Source organism: Miscanthus floridulus, chromosome 19 (genome assembly GCF_019320115.1).
Source record: "Miscanthus floridulus cultivar M001 chromosome 19, ASM1932011v1, whole genome shotgun sequence".
Classification (NCBI taxonomy): domain Eukaryota; kingdom Viridiplantae; phylum Streptophyta; class Magnoliopsida; order Poales; family Poaceae; genus Miscanthus; species Miscanthus floridulus.
The window spans coordinates 108,207,153-108,227,410 of NC_089598.1; the positions used below are offsets into that span (position 1 = coordinate 108,207,153).

General features: G+C 50.8%; 2 protein-coding genes across 3 annotated transcripts; one reads left to right on the forward strand and one right to left on the reverse strand.

Annotated features, from left to right (window-relative positions):
• The first annotated feature begins 5,162 nt into the window (after nt 1-5,162).
• Nucleotides 5,163-8,040, forward strand: LOC136528386 (leucine-rich repeat extensin-like protein 7). Its single transcript, XM_066521343.1, has one exon. It carries the CDS (start codon nt 5,272-5,274, stop codon nt 7,363-7,365), a length of 2,094 nt encoding a protein of 697 aa, XP_066377440.1. The 5' UTR covers nt 5,163-5,271; the 3' UTR covers nt 7,366-8,040.
• A 632-nt stretch (nt 8,041-8,672) lies between these two features.
• On the reverse strand, nt 8,673-13,197 carry LOC136526896 (delta-aminolevulinic acid dehydratase, chloroplastic). Of its 2 annotated transcripts, XM_066519468.1 has the most exons (13): nt 13,043-13,197; nt 12,525-12,822; nt 12,301-12,412; nt 12,146-12,219; nt 11,941-12,009; nt 11,780-11,863; nt 11,629-11,698; nt 10,990-11,045; nt 10,787-10,908; nt 10,601-10,672; nt 10,429-10,510; nt 10,269-10,346; nt 8,673-9,044 (listed from the first exon to the last, which is right to left on the reverse strand). In XM_066519468.1, exons 2-13 carry the CDS (start codon nt 12,813-12,815, stop codon nt 8,874-8,876), a joined length of 1,281 nt encoding a protein of 426 aa, XP_066375565.1. In that variant the 5' UTR covers nt 12,816-12,822; nt 13,043-13,197; the 3' UTR covers nt 8,673-8,873. The 2 variants fall into 2 exon arrangements, with proteins under 2 accessions (XP_066375565.1, XP_066375566.1); XM_066519469.1 differs by lacking the exon at nt 13,043-13,197 and having other exon boundaries at nt 12,525-13,019.
• Between the last annotated feature and the right edge of the window lie 7,061 nt (nt 13,198-20,258).

Below are 20,258 nucleotides of genomic sequence, written 5' to 3' on the forward strand. Positions count from 1 at the left end.
CTTACCAAATCCATGATAAATTTTTTACCTAACTTTGGCTTGCCAAATCCATAGCATGGTAAATTTTGGTCGCAAACCAATCAGACCCTAAATATCCTGTTCTATTGAACTGTTGTTGTTGCTTTCTTCTTTACTACCAATACCATCTCCACCATCGTCCTAGACAAAGTTAAGCCCATATTAAAAAAACATCTGGATGCATTTCTATCAACGTCAATCTACGTGTGTTGAAGTGAATTGTGATAGAAATTAATTACTTTTCATCATAATTCACCCGAATAGATGGGGATTGAGGTAATTTATGAATGTATTATCTGAAATTGGAATAAAACAGAGAAGGAAGATGAGCAAGTGGTTTAGGAATTGAGACAATTCCACCTAGAGTGGTTTATGAATCTACGCATGAAATTGGGACAAAGCAGAGATGAAATAAGACGAATTATGATCATGAAACTCATAAACACATCGTTGACACCGAAGGTATAGAATGACACGCTCCGTACATTAAAAAAGTAAAAGTCACATCTGGTCCTCAAACTTGGCTGGCTATGGCATTCCGGTCCCCAACTTCTGAAATGCCTACTTTTAGCTCCTGAATTTGGCTGGCTATGCCATCTCGGTCTTCCAACTTCTAAAATGCCTAATTTTGATCACTGAACTTGGCTTCAGGTCTTATCTTCCTATTATTTATTTTTTTACTCCTTGTTGCCTGCTGCAGACCCAACTTTACTACAACTTCTCTTTGTTCAGCATTCTTGTGCTGCCTCAGTTTGTGACATGAAGAACTTCAGAATTTCATTGTTATTTTTTTTTCATTGTGCCATTTGCATTATGCCGCAATGATGATGTTCTTTCTCCTCGTCGCTTGCTACAGTCCTAAATTCAGTATTGTTTTTTTTTGTACATGGCACGTCAGCCTACGAAGCGAGCTAGATCATTTTTGGAGCCTCCAAGATCCGAAACAAAGTTCAGTGATCAAAAGTAGGTAGTTTAGAAGTTGAGGGTCCGAGATGGCATAGCCAGCCAAATTCATGAACCAAAAGCAAGTATTATAGAAGTTGATAGTCAGCCAAGTTTGAGGACCAAAATGGGATTTTAGAAGTTGAGGATCGGCTGCCATAGGCCCATAAGCAGTCAAATTTGAGGGAAGGACGTGACTAAGGCCTTGTTTGGATGTAGTCGAATTCACATCAATCCACATGTGTTGGTGTGGATTGGAGTGAAACTTGAACTAAATTCCACCTCAATCTACCTCAACACATGTGGATTGAAGTGAATCAAATAACATCCAAACAAGGCCCGAACTGGGACAAAAATACTCGAACACGGGCGTCCGTCCGCTTGCGTCGGTTCGGACGCGGTTTCCACTCAGCCTCACCCGTCTCTCTATCTCTCCGCTCCGTCTCGCCCTCCCCATCTCCAGGTCTCTTTCCTATGTCTGCTGGCAGCAGCAGAACCCCCGCGTCGCCACTGTTGCTTTCTTCCTCCACCCAAGCCGACCATGTTGTTTCCTCCCTCAGTTCGCGCAGTGCCTCCTTGGCCTCTTCCCTAACCCAGCGCTGTCAAGATGCGTTGCTGTCGCGGGCTGCTGTCGCTGCCCCTGCCGATGGTGGCTGGACACAGGTGCCGGGACGCCTCAGGTCATCTCCAGCCGAGCCAATGGGCAACCACGAGGGCGACCGGTGCTGGTGGTGCTCGCACACCGTCGGCTCCTGCCCTAACGGTCAGAATCGACTGGCCTCGTTCTCTCCCCCTCTGCTGCAAATGTATGTTTTAATTGTTGCAGATGTTTCAGAGGTATGTTGCAAGTGTTTTGTATAGATGTTGCAAAAGTAGATCGGGATATACATATGTTGCAATGGCTATACACGTATATTGCAAACGTCTGTTTCAAATGTTTCAGACGTATGTTGCAAGTGTTTTTATTTGGATGTTTCGTATTTTTCACACGTATGTGTTGCAAGTGTTTTTGTCAAGATGTTGTATATGTTTTGCAACGACTTTTCAAGTGTTTTTAGGTGTTCTCGCAAGTGTTTTAGACGCATGTTTCAAGTGTTTCATCTTTCTTCAGACGCATGCTGTAAAAGCTGTATCTGAATGTTTTAAAAGTAGATTATGTGTTGTACATGTTACAATGTGACTCACCTGCCACAGCCGCCTGCTTTAGCTGCGTGGACGTCGTGCGTGTGTGTGGGAAGCTCGGAGGAATGGAGTGTTGCACGGTTGTGGACACGAGAAATGGCACCAACGACCCCCGCCGGAAGCACGGTCGGACGCTAGTTTTTTTTTCAGAAATGCACGCTAGTTTTTTTTTCAGAAATGCTATACAACACACATGTGTTTTAGCACAAAAAACACATAAATTTCTCCCTCTCTCTTTTCAACTGTCTTTAGTCTATGCAGTCAAACTGTTGCTTCTATGCATGCATACCAGCGAGCGAGGCATACCAGCGAGCATACCAGCGAGACGTATGCATGCATACCAGCGAGCGAGACATATGCATGCATACCAGCGAGCGAGGCGAGGCTGCAAAATCGCCCGGGGCTGGTCCGATTTGTCCTTTTGTCTTTGCATAGAAAAAAATTGTTTCTTGTGATCTGTGGATCTGTGATCTTGTAATTTGTGATTGTCTGGAGGGAGAAGAAGGAGAAGTCTGGAGGTAGAAGGAGGATAGAGGCTGTTGAATCTTAATTCTATGGTGCAAAAAAATTCATGTGTTGAAACTGCATAAAACACATGGTTTTTGGGTAGACACTCTTTTTTTTAAGTGGAGCATTATCTTTATTTATTCAACGAAATATAGTTACAAATGTCACCGGGAGGCTCAAAAACTAAACATGTCTACCGACTGGTAAATTTATAGTACTTCTAGCTAGAGATGTGCATCAATATTTGAACTCCATCCTTCGAAGATGAAATCAATTCTTAAAAAGTTTTCATTCTAGACTTTATTTCCAGAACTATGGCACCATACCTGCCCGTCCCCACGCACGGGATGCTTCGAACCGCTGGCACAATCACTGGCCGGACGCTAGTACTGCTGCTACTGGGAGTGCGGCTGCGCATATGGAAGCGAAGCGGTGCCTTGGCGCGGAATGGGCCTTTTGATTGTAGATTGGCCCGCCCGTCACTGGTAGTACTCGATCGAGCATGGGCTGACCTGCGGCCTGCTTCCACTCTATATTATATATAATAGAAATAAATGAAAAACGAAAAGAAAAAAAAAATACTTCGTCACCGTCTGCACTCCCCCACTGCCTGTGACCGACAGACACATGGGCCCGCGCCTCCCAGTCTGAATACGGGCACGACGCACTGACTGACACCGGAGGACACGCCAAAGTGGCAATTGGCCGTCAGAGCATGGGCGGGGCAACGCTACATTACAGAGTGCCAGACCAGAGGTTAATTGATTGCCGTTTCCGGCCACCTATTCCTACTGAGGCCTTGTTTACATCACCTCCAAATTTCAAGTTTTTTCACTCTCTCTCCATCACATTAATTTTTAACCGCTTGCATAGAGCATTAAATATAGGTAAAAAAATAACTAATTGCACAGTTTAGTTGGAAATCACGAGATGAATCTTTTGAGCTTAGTTGGTCCACGATTAAACAATATTTACCAAATAAGACGAAAATGTTACTATTCATCGGTTTGAAATTTTTTGCAATCTAAACGTGGCCTGAATTGAATGCACTGAAAATGCAGAAGCTGTCAAAGAACCAGAAACGGACGGTTCTACTACACTCTACAGTCTGCCAGGCTCGCAGCTCAGCTCACAAGCAAAACGAAAACCAAACGAAACGAGGGATCATTCAGACGTGCAGCGGTTAGCAGAGGTTACCGCTGGCTGGCCACCGGCGTTTGTACGTTACCTTGTCGGCGGCAACACGCACGAAACTGAACTGTTGACCAGGCTAGCTACATGCATGCGTGCGTGCTTCATGGTAGGAGTGGTGGTGTGATGAGCGCAGAAGCTTCGGCTCGGAACCGGAGACTTCGAACTCGAGTAGTCCAGCACCGGTGGCCTTGAGATTCTCGAGTGCACGCGGGCGCGGTGCACATTACAAAGCCCCGCCATTAATTACTGCTTACTAAAGGCAGTTCCAATAAAAAAAACCAGTAGTTTCTATAACATAGGATATCGTACCAAAAAAAATATTGTTTTTCAACCTATGGTTTCGATGAGTAATAATTATTTTCTCTTTCTCTCTCCCAACTCTATCTTCTTCCTCTAATAGGAGTGCGACACGAGCTCCCTAGAAACTGGTGGTTTCTCCCCAATAACGATTTCATGGTTTCTTGGTGCATTGGGTCAAGAGTAGACCTGATTTCTTCATGAAGAAATCATTTATATGATTTTTGCTCTCTTTCTTCATTAATTACGTTGCCATGTCAACGTTTTGCCTACGTGGCAAGTCATTTAATGAGGATAGAAATCATCATCAATGCATCGTACGCATCATTGAAACTTCCCTAATCACTTCGCGGGCGGGAGATGTTCAGAGAGAGTATTTTTTAGTGAAAGTTCGAAGACGAATACGATGACGAGCTGGAACCAACTTCTGAACTTGCGAGTTTGCGTTTGGAGTACCGACTCACCGTAGTGCAGTGCAGCGTGGAGTGTGCCGAATGGCAGTGACGACTGACGAGTGACGGCATCACCGTGGCATTGCAGTGCATCTGTCGGTCTCCAACACGCGACGCGACCGTCCCGTCCATGCACGCCGACGCTGGACTGGAGCACACGGGCACGGGCACGGCCACGGCGGCGGTGACTCCTAGCGCCAGACCGTTCCACGTTGACTCCGCGGCGCCACGTCACTCCCAGCCCAAGTACGCCGACGTCGACCCCGTTGCGTTCCTCGTAATAAGCTGGCGTATTTTTCTCTCCAAACAAATCCGTATAGAAATCAGCCGTGTAGAGCAACCGAACAGAGCCGCAGCCAGCCAGCCACAAAAGCGAAACGGCCACCGGCCACGCAGGCGCCACGAGCTCCGACCGTCCTGCTCCTGTACTGCACCTGCACCGCGTCGCGAGGCCGGCCATCCCGTGCACCCTCCCGCCTCCGCGTTTACCCTTGCCATGTGACCTGACCCCTCCGTCCCTGACAAGGGACACTGCGCGCAGCCCTGCCACTGCCACCCGCCCACCTCCTCCACTCCACTCCCCTCCCTCCACCACCTCTCCTCTCCCCTCGCCCCCCGCCAAAAACCTCACGCCACCCCCGCGCGCGCCGCCACCGCCGCGGCCGCCAGCCCGCCCGCCATGATCCCCGCTCCTCGCGCCTCCACTGCCGGAGGCAGCGGGTGGCGCCGCGTCGTCCTCGCCCTCGCCCTCGCCCTCCTCCTCCTCACCCTCGCGCCACCCGCATCAGCGCAGCCGACGCCGACGAGCCCAGCGCTGCAGGCGGCTTACACGGCGCTACAAGCGTGGAAGCGGACGGCCATCTTCTCGGACCCGTCCAACTTCACATCCAACTGGGTCGGCCCGAACGTGTGCGCCTACAACGGCATCTACTGCGCGCCGCGGCCCTCCGACGGGGCGCTGGCCGTGGCGGGGATCGACCTGAACCACGCCGACATCGCGGGCCACATCCCGGCCGACCTTCCCCTGGGCCTCCCCGACCTCGCGCTGCTCCACCTCAACTCCAACCGCTTCTGCGGGGTGCTGCCCGACACCTTCCTCCGCCTGCGCCTCCTCCACGAGCTCGACCTCAGCAACAACCGCTTCGTCGGCGCGTTCCCCGCCCTCGTCCTGGGTCTCCCCGCGCTCAGGTACCTCGATCTCAGGTTCAATGACTTCGAGGGACCCATTCCGCCGGCGGTCTTCGACCGCCCGCTCGACGCCATCATTCTCAACTCCAACCGCCTCCGTGGCCCCATCCCGGGGAACCTCGGCAACTCCCCCGCGTCCGTGGTGGTGCTCGCGCACAACCGTCTCGGCGGGTGTATCCCGCCGTCGATTGGGAGGATGGCGGACACGCTCAATGAGATCGTGCTCATCGACGACGACCTCACCGGCTGCGTCCCGCCGCAGGTCGGGTTGCTTAGGAAGGTCACGGTGTTTGATGTCAGTGGGAACCACCTCCAGGGCCCGCTGCCGGCGAGCGTCGGTGGGATGGCTGCCGTCCAGCAGCTCAATGTGGCCGGGAACCTGCTCAGGGGGCCCGTGCCGCCGGCCGTGTGCGTGCTGCAGGGGACGCTCAGGAACTTCACCTACGAGGACAACTTCTTCACCTCGCGCCCTGGGTGCGCCGTCGCCACGGCGGACGGCAGGTGGAACTGCATCCCTGGCGCTCCCGCGCAGCGCCCGCCGCCGCAGTGCGCCGCCGCGGCCGCGCCGTTCGACTGCAGGACGGCGCAGTGCCAGGCGCCGCCCACGTCTGGCCTGCCTGGGTCGGGTCCCGGCGGGCCTTCACAGCCGCTGCCACCGCCTGGCTCCACCACGCCGTCGCACCCGTCGCCGCCCACAGACGGCAGCAGCCCCAAGCCATCAATGCCGCCTTCATCCGGGCCTTCATCCCATGGTGGCTCGCCTCCGTCGTCCGGCTACCAGCCGCCGCCGCCGTCGTCCGGGTGGGCACCGTCGGGTCAACCTGTGGGCGTGCCACCACCCACAGAGCATCCCGGTGGCGTCTGGCCGCCGCACACGCCAACGGCTCCCGGCACGCCAGGATCAGCATACCCTCCGGGGACACCAGGATCGCCATCCACACCGACTACTCCGGGCACCCCAGGTTCGACATTCCCGCCGACGACCCCCGGAGCGCCAGGGTCGTCGCCATCCACCCCGACGGCTCCAGGCACGCCAGGTTCAACATACCCACCGACGACTCCGGGCGCACCAGGGTCGTCACCATCCACGCCGACGACTCCGGGCACGCCAGGTTCAACATACCCGCCGACGACTCCGGGCGCACCAGGGTCATCGCCATCCACGCCGACGACTCCGGGCGCACCAGGGTCATCGCCATCCACGCCGACGACTCCGGGCACGCCAGGTTCAACGTTCCCGCCGACGACACCCGGCTACCACCCTCCGTCCCCACGTGGTGGTTCTCCAGGCGGCCACGGCGGCAACCAGCACGGCTCTCCACCATCAACACCTGGCAGCGGCGGCGTCCTGCCATTCCCGCCCTCCCACGGCACGCCCTACTCCTCGCCGCCGCCGCCACCGTCCGACCCAGCGGGGAACCTGCCGTTGCCGCCCGTCCACGGCGTGTCCTACTCGTCGCCCCCGCCCCCGCTCCCGCCCGTGTACCCCGTGTCCTACTCGTCGCCCCCACCGCCGCTCCCGCCCGTCTACGGTGTGTCCTACTCGTCGCCCCCGCCGCCTGCGACGCCGTACAAGAGCAACTAGCCGCGTGCTGATCCACCGGCCGGCGGCGGCGCACCCGCCAATGACAGACAGAGTCGAGTCGCCATGACGCATCAGTACATCTTGCACTGTAGCTGTTGGTTCTTCATCCTCCTCCCGCCGCTTTTTTCTCACTTGTAGTTTTAAATTTGCTTGCCTTTCGAGGTTGGTTGGTTCGATCGATCAGATTGGATTCAAAGGCTCCGCGGATTCTTTCTTCTCCTTTCTCTACTAGTAATAGCAGCAGTACCCTTGTTGCTTAGCTCGATCTTGCTCTTCACTCCATGATCATGGTATCATGCTCGTTCGTGCCTCTCATCTGCAAGCGAATTTGTTTATTGGTAGCAGTAACACTTTGATCCGTACGAGCTTTGCCGGCTGGCAGACGCGTCGCCGCACCGCATCGCCGTGCCGGCGCTCCGTGCTCGGAGTAATGAGAAGCGGAAAGCGAAGCCGAAAAAGTTCGGAGTCCATGGGCCACGCGTGCAATGCACCAAGCAGCGCAGGGGACGAAGAGGAGAAGTACGCTACACAGAGTGGAGTCCACTGGAGTGCCATTGGCAAACTGGCAGCAGGACCAGGGCAGCGGCATTCCGTTCCGGTGGCGCCAGGCCGCCAGCGGCCGCCGACCCCGACAAGGTCACATGCAAGGCCGGCGAGGCTTGAGGAACGGATCATCGTATTCATATCGGATGAACGGGCGATGATCATCGTATCGTATCGTAGAGCTCGAGCTGGCGATGCCATAACTTGGGGAGTAGAGCTCGAGCTCCATTTTTTTTTCAACTGAAAAACTTTTTATATATCCTTCGGTGTCCGTGCACGTTTCACGTGACGCTACGAGAACTGCCCCTTTCATTGCATTTCCTTTCCTCCATCTTCTGGCCATGGCAGGCCAGCTCACAGCTAGGCTCATCCGCTCTCATGGGCTCATGGCTGCTGTTACTTCCGTTTTGGTCTCGCCGCGGCAGCTGCGTCTGCCTCGTTGCCGGTGCAGGCAACTCGAGATCCGATCAGCTGCGTGCCGCTGGCACATCCATTTGTGAGTGAGGCGAGTTCGGCCGTCGGGGCCTGCGCTGGACAGATCACCGTTGCTTCCTACGGCAACCGAGGAAGGAGGATGGGTCCCCATCCATCCTCGTGGGATCATGTGGGACTGCGACGCCTTCAACATGCTGTGCACACTCCCCCTTGCAATTCTTTCGTTCATTCAGGTAGCCAGATGGGGGTGCGCCGGCGCTGACCTGCCAGCCGTCCAAAATCGCTTCAAAGTTCAAACTTCAAATTTTTTAGTGGCAGCACGCGCAAGATTAGTACTGGGAAATGAAATCCAGATGGCAATTCGAAAATGTTCTGCACAGCTATCTCCCGGCGCAAATTATTCGAATCCCAGGCCTCCTGCAATCCAAGGCCCGGCCCCAAACACACCCTCGCACGATAAAGCTACTTGCTTGCTAGTCAACTCAGCTACACAATGGCATGCAGTGCAGGAATGGCGGGCCTCTACTTGACTACTTGGGCCCCATGCCGCACAGCACCGCGGCGGCGTGACGCGCGAAGTAGGTCAGGATGACGTCGGCGCCGGCTCGCCGCAGGCACATGAGCGACTCCATCATCACCTTCTGCTCGTCGACCATGCCCAGCGCCCCCGCGGCTTTGATCATCGAGTACTCGCCGGAGACCTGCACGAGCAAGAGGAAGAGGACGGCAGGATTAGTACTAGGCGAGTGGCGAGCAAAGCATTTCAGAGAAGGTAATTTAATCTGACACATGGAGCATTTATTAACGTATGAAAAGCTCCTGTCTCGGAAGAGTGTGCCCAGTAACTGAAAACTTTGGTGGGGGTTAGCAGATGATCAGCATTAACTGCTCTGTCTGTAGTACAGTAGTAGTAATTGGAAGCCCCCACCAAGTACGCTTTTGTTGGTGCCAAGTTAAAAAAAGAGAGTTGATAACACATGCATTTCCAGACAGCGATTAGATATGCAAACACAGGACACAGGACAGGAAAAATGAAATCCATGGGATATAGATAAAGCAAGGACAGGTTTCATATGACTTGCTGGTTCTGCTTGTAGTTGTATACTTGTATCAGCAGAAAGAACCTTGTTCATGTTTGCTGGACAACTAAGGGTGTGTTTAGTTCGCGAAATGAAAATTTTTGGACGTCACATCGGATGTTTTGGGATGTCGGAAGGGGTTTTCGGATACTAATAAAAAAAACTAATTACATAGCTCGCCTGGAAACTGCGAGACGAATTTATTAAGCCTAATTAATCCATCATTAGCGCATGTTAGTTACTGTAGCACTTATGGGTAATCATGGACTAATTAGTCTTAAAACATTCGTCTCGCGATTTCCAACCAAACTGTGCAATTAGTTTTTTTTTCGTCTATATTTAATACTCCATGTATGTGCCGTAAGATTCGATGTGATAGTTTGGGGTGAAAATTTTTGGGAACTAAACCGGGCCTAAGTTAACTTCAATCACCATTTGCATGTGCACAGATGTATAGTAGAGTGGCAGAGCACTGGTTTACATAGTAGCAAACTACAGTTAACTTTGTTCAACTGATCATTCTCAAAATGATTTAACTGATGCTGTTTGAAGCAAGCACCGGATAATTTATGTGCAATCTGATCTGAACAAGATAACAAGAGAGGTTCTAAGGCAATGAATACGGGATTGAAAAGCCAGGTGTCCAGAAATTGGAAAGACAGAATTTTGATATGCAGTACAGTGCCAATGCTAGATGATTTGATATGTAGTACAGTGCCAATGCTAGATGATAGACGATTGGATAGACCAACAGCATTGGCAGTTGGCACCATACAACGAACGTGAACATTTTGACCAAATGAAGGGGAGAACTTCAGAATTGCATGGGTGAGCCAATGAACTGACCTGGTAAGCAGCAATCGGTAGGGCTGAATTATCCCGAAGAAGTCGGATGATATCCAAGTATGGTAATCCCGGTTTCACCTGTCAAATAAGGACCATGGTTATAGATGTACACATAGAAACTCTATCTTCATAACAAGCCACTATACAGCAGGAGCATTACTAGCAGAATGTCAGCTCCTTCTGCCTCATCCGCTGCGGTTTCTATGAGGGCTTCTCTGTAGTTGGCTGGGTTCATCTGATAACTTCAGATTAAAAAGAAAGCCAACATTTAATACCAAAGCAATTAAATTGTTTACTAGATGGAAATAGCATCTTTGGTGCAAGTTCCATACGTCTTCTTATCTCCAAATCTTGGATTTGAATCTAAAGCTTCTCGGAATGGGCCATAAAATGAACTGGCATACCTGCAAAAACATACATTACAGATGCATCATTTGGGTTCAAACTAAAGAAACATAACAGGATGGCGAATGTGGGGGCATGGAGATGACATGGTGACAAGAAGAGCAGAAACATACTTTGCAGTGTAGGACATAATGGAGACATCATGGAAACCCTCAGCATCCAGAGCAGAGCGAAGTGCTCCAATACGCCCATCCATCATGTCACTAGGGCTGACAACATCAGCACCAGCACGAGCCTATTTATATGGAGAATTTTAGTGTGAAAAAAAACTAGCATGTATATGTGACCAAACACAAAATCAAGAGATGAGATGAACCTGTGAAACAGCCTGCTTGCACAACTGATAAACTGTTTCATCATTCATAATTACTCCTGATGCAGGACACAAACAAGTCAATGATTAGCTGGAGAAAACAAAGTTCATTTTTGGAGATTTATTATGACTTGTCTAATATCTCATCCACGAGAAAAATCATTAAGTAACAAATTCAAACTCAAGCATCATTATGCAACATATAATACAGAAAACCAAACTGACATATTGACTAGTGCATTGACTAGTGCTTCTTAACAGTTACTCCATGAAAGAGAAATACTGAAGTCGACTGAAAAATAAGAGCAGCAAGAAGTGGTTTCAGCTAGGCAAACAAAAAGCACAAAACATGTTACAAAGTACAACCTAACTTCTAGTGACCAATATCAGGCACTAAGGTATAAGGCCTCCTGGAAAAAGTAATTCTGACAATGCTACTGTAGACAATGTATGGAGACTTGAAAATATATTGTGTACAGCATCTTCAGGGAAAAGGTGAACAGTTTTAAGCAACTAAGTTTTCAGTATAAGCCTGTGAAATTTCTTTGACACTAAAGTATTTTTTGGAGTAACAAGATCAATATGCAGCCAATGGACACGACCATATGTGCAAGATAAGAACAAAGGGGCCATCTTTCTTACCATCTTCCCTCACAATACCATCATGACCATCAGATGAATAAGGGTCTAACGCAACGTCCGTGTATATAACCTAGTGGTCATATGAGTTTAAGGAAAGATATAAGGAACTATGACGCAAGCCAGACATTGAATGAGGGGTACATAAGCTTACAATATCAGGGAACTTGTCTTTGAGCAAGCGGATTGTACGTGGAACCAGACCATTATCGTTATACGCTTCATCTCCTGTCGGAGACTGGAGGGAAACAAGAGTGTAAGCTACTCTATATAAGACACAAACAAGTAAGAAATTTGTTATATTAGTTAATAGACCTTCAATGCATCAGGAACTTTAGGAAAGAGCACGAAACTGTTAACACCAACATCGCGGGCCTTATAAACCTGCATATACCATCGGTTTGAAGAGTTACTTAATACTATTGATCCAAGCAGCAAAATGCATATATATTTCTGTATCCAGAAAATTCATTGAAAACAACATTACAAATACACATTCATGATCTCATGCTTTCAATACCTCGTCAAGCAGCCCATGCCTCCACCCAAGCCTATAGCACCCTGGCATAGCTCCGATAGGAGCATCTTCTTCTCCTACAGATCATCACAGAGCAAATCCGATATATCAAATCTGAATTGTGTTGAACACTCATGTCAGTGAATTCCACTACCAACCTTCATGGATAAACAATGGGAGCACAAAATTGGCAGGAGAGATGCTTGTCTCCTGGAATGCAGCCCTAAGAGCAGGCGATTTCCGGTTGCGACGAGGGCGCTTTGCCATGTCCTAAATTACACATGGGGAGAAGAATATGTATATACACAAATCAGGATTTTGCAGTTACAGTAAGAACACACAGAATTCAGTGAGGAAAGTAGGAAACCCATCGAATGCATACAAGGGGCCTGATCTCCGGTGTTCCTTCAGGGGCCTTTGGCCTAACCAGCTGCGGGGGAGCAGGGAATTTCCCAGCGATGGCGTCGGCCTCGCACTCCTCGATGGTCCTCCCGGACGGCGCCCTGACGGCGGCCGCCGCCTCCTGCTCGCTGCTGACCCTGATGGCCGTGGAGCGCAGCCTTGGCCCGGCTCTTGGGACGGCGGAGCAGCTCCCAAAGGCCGCATGGCCATGGCCACTCCTAGCCTGGAGCATCTGAACGTTGGCAGGGGAGAAGGAGACGGTGGACGCCATGACCTAGCTGCAACGTCAACGCCAATACGATGGATTCCACAGACATGGTCAGCAATTGGGAACTATATCTTATCTTCTTTATCTTCAATGCTGAATAATTCGACCAAAATCGGAAGTGGTATTCTCAGAGTGAAAGAAATCAGGGGGATTGGAGATTGCTGTGTGCAGTCAAGAACTTGCAAATCTTGGAGAAGAAGAAGAGCAGCAGATGGCGGCAGGGGGGTTACCTGGACACTGGAGAGGACGAGGAGGAGACGCGGCAGCACGAGAGGGGACTTCGGAGAAGCTTCTAATCGCCTAATCCTGTGGCCTCGGTTTGCCGACGGCGATGCCCGCCTAGTAGACCAGAGGCTTGCATTTCTTTGTCGCCATCTTCCCAATGTTTGTCAGTTTCACCTACTCTCTATACAGCTCTGGGCCATGTTTAGTTCCCCTATTTTTCAGAATTTGGCACTATGCAAAAAGAAGATTCCCCGTCATATCAAACTTGCGATATATGTATGGAGTACTAGATGTTGACGAAATTAAAAACTAATTGCACAGTTTGGTTGTACTCTACGAGACGAATGTTTTGAGCCTAATTAGTCAACGATTGGACAATTATTACCAAATAAAAATAAAACGCTACAGTGCATGACAGTGCCGCCGAATCCGGCGGCGCCGAATCGGCCTCCAACTAAACACGGCCCTGATTTGTGATGACTTGGGGCATCTCTCAACTTTTTTTTATTGAAAAAAAGTCTATATAGCCTCCTCAAGCTGGCTAGCTCTCCCGGTGTGGAAGCCACCGGTCCTGAGTTCTAGCGCTGCTCGGTTCAGTGATTTCTCACCGAGATTTATTCCCAATAAATGATTTTGCAGGTCCTGAATACTCGCGTGGCGTTATAATGGGACTACGACGTGTTTGTCGTCTACGAGGCTCGTGTGGCTTTGGTGTTTTTTAGAATGACGTTTGAAGTGTATAGGTTGTAGCTTGTAGGGATATACGTGTGTGTGATGGTGTGAGTGTGTTGTGTAGAGTACAGATACTACAACTTATACATTAGGAGTCCAGGCTAAAAAAAAAAGTTGTCTACTGACCTCGTCAACCTATAAAACCAGATTTTCTACGTCTTAAGGCCCCTTTAGATTACATGATAGGTAAAGGCTAGGAAAAGAAAAAACTCAGAAATTGAGATCACATTGCTTCTCAAATCCTATGGAATTGACAACGAAGGAAAGTTACATGAGATGCCCTTTGGCAAGAGCTCAGTGAAACACAGGAAATGGCAGCTACACCCAGTTTTTAAAATATGAACTCCACAGCATTGAAAGCAAAGCTAGCAGTTACACATGTGCTGGACGTTACTACAAGTGCCAAACTACATATACATATACACACACACGTTCTTTGCTGATCTGCAATTCGTAGAAGCTCCAAGCCCACAACACCATCAGGTCCTCTCCAAGCAATCAGTTCTTTGCTGGTCTGCATTCGTTAGTAGCCCCAACACCATCAGGTAAGCTCCAAAGCACATCAAGAGATCTGCATACAAATGCAGCCTTCTCATTTGCATCCTGAAGAGACCAAGTAGCTCATCTCCACATCTGTTGAGTCACAGAACACCACAAGAAAGCCTTCTTCATATACAGCTAGCTCCTCTCCAAATCTGGTCGGTGATCAAGCAGGCACAGACACTTCGGTTAGTAAGTCACAAGTCTCATAACTGAATTTCAATTTCTGCAAATATATATGAGGATTAAGTCCACTTTTGGCCCCTCAACTACTGTGTCGGTCTAATTTTAACCCTCAACTACAAAACCGTCTAGTACCGGTACCCCAACTGTCAAAACCGTTCACTTTTTAACACCTGGGCGGGAGCAAGGCTGTTTTGACCGACGTTGACCGGTTTTGACACGCAACCTTCATCTCAGTGACATATGGGGCCCACGCGTCATCGACTCAATCCCTCCCTCTCCATCCTCACGGCCACGGCCTCGCGCTCCAGGACGACGACGAGGAAGGCGGCCGCGGCGCCGACCGTGGCAGCACACGCGCAGTCGCGCGAGCGAGCCGTGCCACCCGGGCCGGACGAACAACGAGATCAAGAACTACTGGAACACGCACATCAAGCGCAAGATCCTAGCCCGCGGGATCGACAAGCAGACGCACCGTGCGCTCGGCGCCGACGCCGCCGCGTCTCCCGACGCCGCGGCGCACCACAGGGCAGCGGCGACGCTGCTACACCCCATCGTTGTCCCACCCCCATCAAGCTCGCCATGAAGCCGCTAGCGCCGGCGGAGTCGTCATTCGACGACGACGGCAGCAGCAGCACCGACAGCAGCGGCACTGCGGGGGAGCCGCAGTGCCCCGACTTGAACCTCGAACTATTCGTGGGCCCGCCGATGGCGGCGGCGGCGGCCGACACGCCCACCTCGCAGTCACAGTAGCCGTTGTGCCTGTGCTACCGCCTCGGCCTCCGTACCGGTGAGGCATCAGCTCGAGGTCCAGGTCGTCGGCGGCGGCGGCGTCGTGGAGGGCCTCCGCGGCCCGCGGCGTGGCCAGCAGGTCGCTAAGCGTAGCCAGGACGGCGTCCAGGAGCGCGAGGCCGTGGCCGGAGGAGGAGGAGGCTCCGCCGACGCCGCACCATGCCCTGAGCGTGCGGACGGTGCCATGGAGGCGCGCGAGCGCCGGGTGGCACGGCTCGCTCGCGGACCGCGCGTGTGCTACCGCGGCCGCCTTCCTCGTCGGCGTCTAGGAGCGCGAGGCCATGGCCGTGAGGATGGAGAGGGAGGGATTGAGTCGATGACGCGTGGGCCCCACATGTCACCGAGATGGAGGTTGCGTGTCAAAACCGCTCAACGTCGGTCAAAACAGCCTTGCCCCCGCCCAGGTACTAAAAGTAAACGGTTTTGACAGTTGGAGTACCGGTACTAGACGGTTTTACAGTTGAGGGTTAAAATTAGACCGATGCAATAGTTGTGGGGCCAAAAGTAGACTTAATCCTATATATGAACATTTTTTTATGTACGGATGGACAACTTAGTTACTTGTTTGGTCTCTACTATATATTAGGTGGTAAACATCTGTAAAGTGAACCTGCAACATATTTGAGTATCCCTAGTTGGTTTTCCATTGTGTTAGTCATGGATCCAAACTATCGACGACGATCACAAAATGAAGATGAGTTCACGTTGTTTGTTCTCCCTACAATACAAGAATCATCACAGCATCATCTAGTAAGAATCTCATACATACATCAAAACTGTCGGGAGTTGAGCGTGTTCATGAAATCTTAACAGACCACGAGAGCCTAAGTAAAAGGAACTTCCGAATGGAAGTCAGTGTTTTCCAAGTTTTGGTCAATAAGTTGCCTGAGAAGCAACTACTCGCTAATTCAAGAGCTCATGCTTCGTTTCCTATAAAATAGGCCACAGGAATGGAATCCAAAGGAATTCTTCCTTTACTTTCCCTGTGAGCCAAAGAGCCACGTAGGAATCAATCCTTAGGAAACTCAATTCTCCAAAATTCCTTTGTTCCCCTGCAATCCAAAGGCCCCCTAAATTTTTGAAAACCAGATATTTAACCCCTCATAGTGGTTTTGTACCCGGTTTTGATTACGTGGCAGTCCTAGCTGGCATCAGATGCTATTGTGGTGTGAGGGCACATGTTCTTTTTTCCGGCCGTTGCATTGCGCTATTGTTCCTTGCTCTGCCGCCTCTGCTATGCCCATCGTCCGTTCCTTGTTCGTTGGCTTCCTTGGCACCAAATTCCACTAGCTGAGCCGGCCACACCTTCCCTTGTCTCGGTGGTACGTGCTGCTCCCTAGGTGGCCGGGCTAGGGAGTTTGCAGTCACGTAAGTTGGCGGCATCGTCCCAAGTCCCAACCCGCACCATAGCTGCACCGTGTACGTCGCCGACCACGCCGCCAACACAAACGCCATGTTGCCACGCCCAAAGCCGCGCTGAATGCTGCCGCCGCATGAGAGCGCTCTGTCGCCGATGCAGCTAGCTGCCTCGTGCTGGAGCACCGCCTCCTGTGCACACTAGTCAGCAGCACGCGGCTCTCGACGGCGGACACGAACTCTGGGGGCAGCACGGCGGAGTCACCCTTGACTAGGTCCGGACGGATGTTCACACGAATGGGTACCCACTGTCGGCCAGAGGGAAGGCCCAGACCCCAGGCGAACTTGAGCAGCTGGCAGCTGCGAGTTCGTCATCACCGTGATGCTGTCATAGTTCATGTTCATGTACACCAGTGCACCACGAACCACGGCGCGTGACCGGCGAGCCACTCAGGGACGCCTTCCTGCTCCTTCCAAAGGTTGCAACCGAGGCCTCCTCGTGCAGTCGTGCTTGAATGGCGCGAGGCCCAGCTCGATAAGGCCGCAGGCGCTGATGGTCAGGAATGCAACGACATGCACGCCGATCTCCCTGCTGGCATCGAAGCCGGCCGAACAACATGACGGCGTCAACGACAAGGCATGTGACTGATGGAGACTTGGCGTGAGCGAGTGAACGGTCGAAGGGTCGCAGCAAAGCGGTGCCAGGGTCGGCACGGCAGCGACGGCAAGGAGAGCGTGGCGACTCGTCCCTTGCGCATCTCCATGAAGCGTTGTAGCTACGCCTTCCTCGCCATGGGCGGGTCGTCCTCCGTCGGTGTGCGGCAGCACCTGTGGCCCACCTTGAGCAACCGCGAGCGGGAGCAGCTCGATAGCCTTTTTCCCCTTGTCTGCGCGGACGTTATCGAGCACCACCAGCTACCCCTCCATACGAGATGGGCAGCTGCGCGCTTGGTGCCAGCGATGGCCCCGTTGCCGCCTCGGGCTCCTCTCTTGCGCGGACAGGGCCGCACCTCTACGTCACGCCGCCGCCGTCGTCGCTTTTACGTATCGGCTGAGCACGACGCTGCGAAACCGGGAGCCCTGGCCTTGGACACTCCCCGCTGTAGCTAGGTGACAGCGGGCGGCGTCGCAGGAGAGGAAGGGAAGGGGAAGGTATGCCGTGACAGATGACAATGTTACTGGTCGCTGGTTCTAGGAAAAAGAGATCGAGAGAATGAGTCAAGAGAGAGAATGGCGTGGGTGGATGAATTAAAGAACTGACAAGTGGGCCCAAGCTCCACAGTGGTATCTCTATCCAACGTGGCTTACCAAGTCAGCAAAACTAACCTACAAAACCACTCTAGGGGATCATATGTCTGGTTTAGACAAGTTTAGGTAGTTCAATATATGGTTTTATAGTCTGAGGGGTTAAATAGATAACTACCCAAACTTGAGGGGGTTATTTAGACCTTTTTCTTTTTTTAATTGGCAAAAGAAGAAAAAGAAGAAGATTAAGTTGGCTCAAAATCTAAATGGAAATGCTGCGGTGAGGACATCCGATCCTCCGGACGCTCCTGTTCGCAGGCCGTAACATTAGCCTAATGGCCCAATGATCATAGCCTCTCGCTCACACCCGTAGCCTGCTGTCTCCATTCCTCAAGAAAAAATCACTGTAGCTCGAGCGGACGCGCTCCGCTGCGACCACGCTCTGCCGCACCGCCCGACGTTCTCCACGGTGACCAAGGCTCGACAGCGAGCATCTCCACCTTGCCCGAGCGCGGCCACCCACCTTGATCCCTCTCCATCGCACCTCCCCGCTGCCCGCCTTCCTCTCTCTCCACCACGCCTCTGGCCCGCCGCGGTCTTCTCCAGCTCGTCAACCGCCTTGTCCACCGAACCAGCGACAGCTCACGCGTAGACCCGCCACGGCTTTCTCGATCCACCAGAGCGGCGACAGCTCGTGCTAGCACGAGATCGGAAGCGCCACCATCTAGTGTCGCGCCGATCCACCTCTCCCGTAGTGGAAGGGGAAGCAGGGGAGGCCTGCGCCTGCTTCCCCATCCACCTCGCGTCGTCGGCAGAAAGGGGAGGCCTGCGCCACCGTAGTTCTCCAAGAGGTAGGTCATGCTCGCACGGCGACGTTGTGTTTCAAGTGTTTCTGGATGTTTTTTCAGACACGTTGCAAGTCTATGTTTCAAGTGTTTCAGTTGTTTCAGATGTTTGTTTTAATTGCTTCATGCGGATGTTGCAAAAGTAGATCAGGATGTTGCATATATTTCAATAGTTGTACACGTATGTTGCAAGCGTCTATCCCTAATGTTTCATCTGTTTTTTGTACACGTATATTGCAAGTGTTTCAGACATATATCTCAAGTGTTTCATCTGTCTTCTTTTGTATGTTGCAAGTGTTGCATCTGGATGTTTCAAAAGTAGATCGGGATATTGCACATGTTACAATGGTTATGTTGCAAGTGTTTCAGACGCATGTCTCAAGTGTTTCATCTGTCTTTTTTTTTGTACGTTGCAAGTGTTGCATCTGGATGTTTCAAAAATATATTGGCATGTTGCACATGTTGCAATGGTGTTTCAGCTGTACCCCTCTGTCCCTAAATATCTGTCGTTTGCGCTTCTCGAGAAACAACTTTGACTAAATATATATTAAAAAATATTAATATTTATGATACATAATTAGTATCATTGGAAAAAATTTTAATCTAGTTTTTTAATAAATTTATTTGCGATCCAAATGTTGCACGTGTTTTCCATAAAATTGAATCAAACTTGCGGCACGCACACCAACGGCGACAATTATTTAGGGACTGAGGGAGTATGTCCCAAATGTTTATCTATTTTAGATGTATGTTGCAAATATTTTATCTGGATGTTGTAAAAGTATATCTGATATTTGAATGTTGTAGTGAGACCCACCTGCCACAACACCAACTTGCAGGTGCTGGGCCTCCATGCATGCGTGTGAGAGCGGAGGGGCGCAAGTGGCGGGCGCGCTAGGCTCATTCGAAATCCAGAGAAACAAAAGTCAAAGTAAGTGAAACTCAGGCAAAACTCATTTGAACACAGCTTACATAAAACCAACAGAACAACATCTACTCATGAGAAATCTGCTGAAGAAAGACAAACCAAGAAGAATTAGAGCATTAAATCTTTGGTTGCCCACGGAAAACACGTATAGTAGTCTCATTGGCCTTGCCTTCACCGATGGCACTTCAAAAATTCTGTCTAGAGTTAGATCCCATCCCGTATCAATGGAACGTAGGAGGGCGAAGAAAGCCGTTGATTCTTCCCTCGGCCGTATACATATAAATGTTATTGTCAAAAGAAAGCAAAGCTCGTGTTTAGTTGGCCAAATTTTGAAATTCGGGCTACTGTAGCACTTTCGTTTTTATTTGGCAATTAGTGTTCAATCGTGGACTAATTAGGCTCAAAACGTTCGTCTCGTGATTTCTAACCAAACTGTGCAATTAGTTTTTTTCGTCTACATTTAATACTCCATGCACATATCGCAAGATTCGATGTGATAGCTACTGTAGCATTTATTGGGAATTTGTGTTTGAACTAAACGCGGCCAAAGTAAAGTTAGGTGGGTTGAGCCGTCGAAGTAAGTTCTCTTTTTAGAACCTA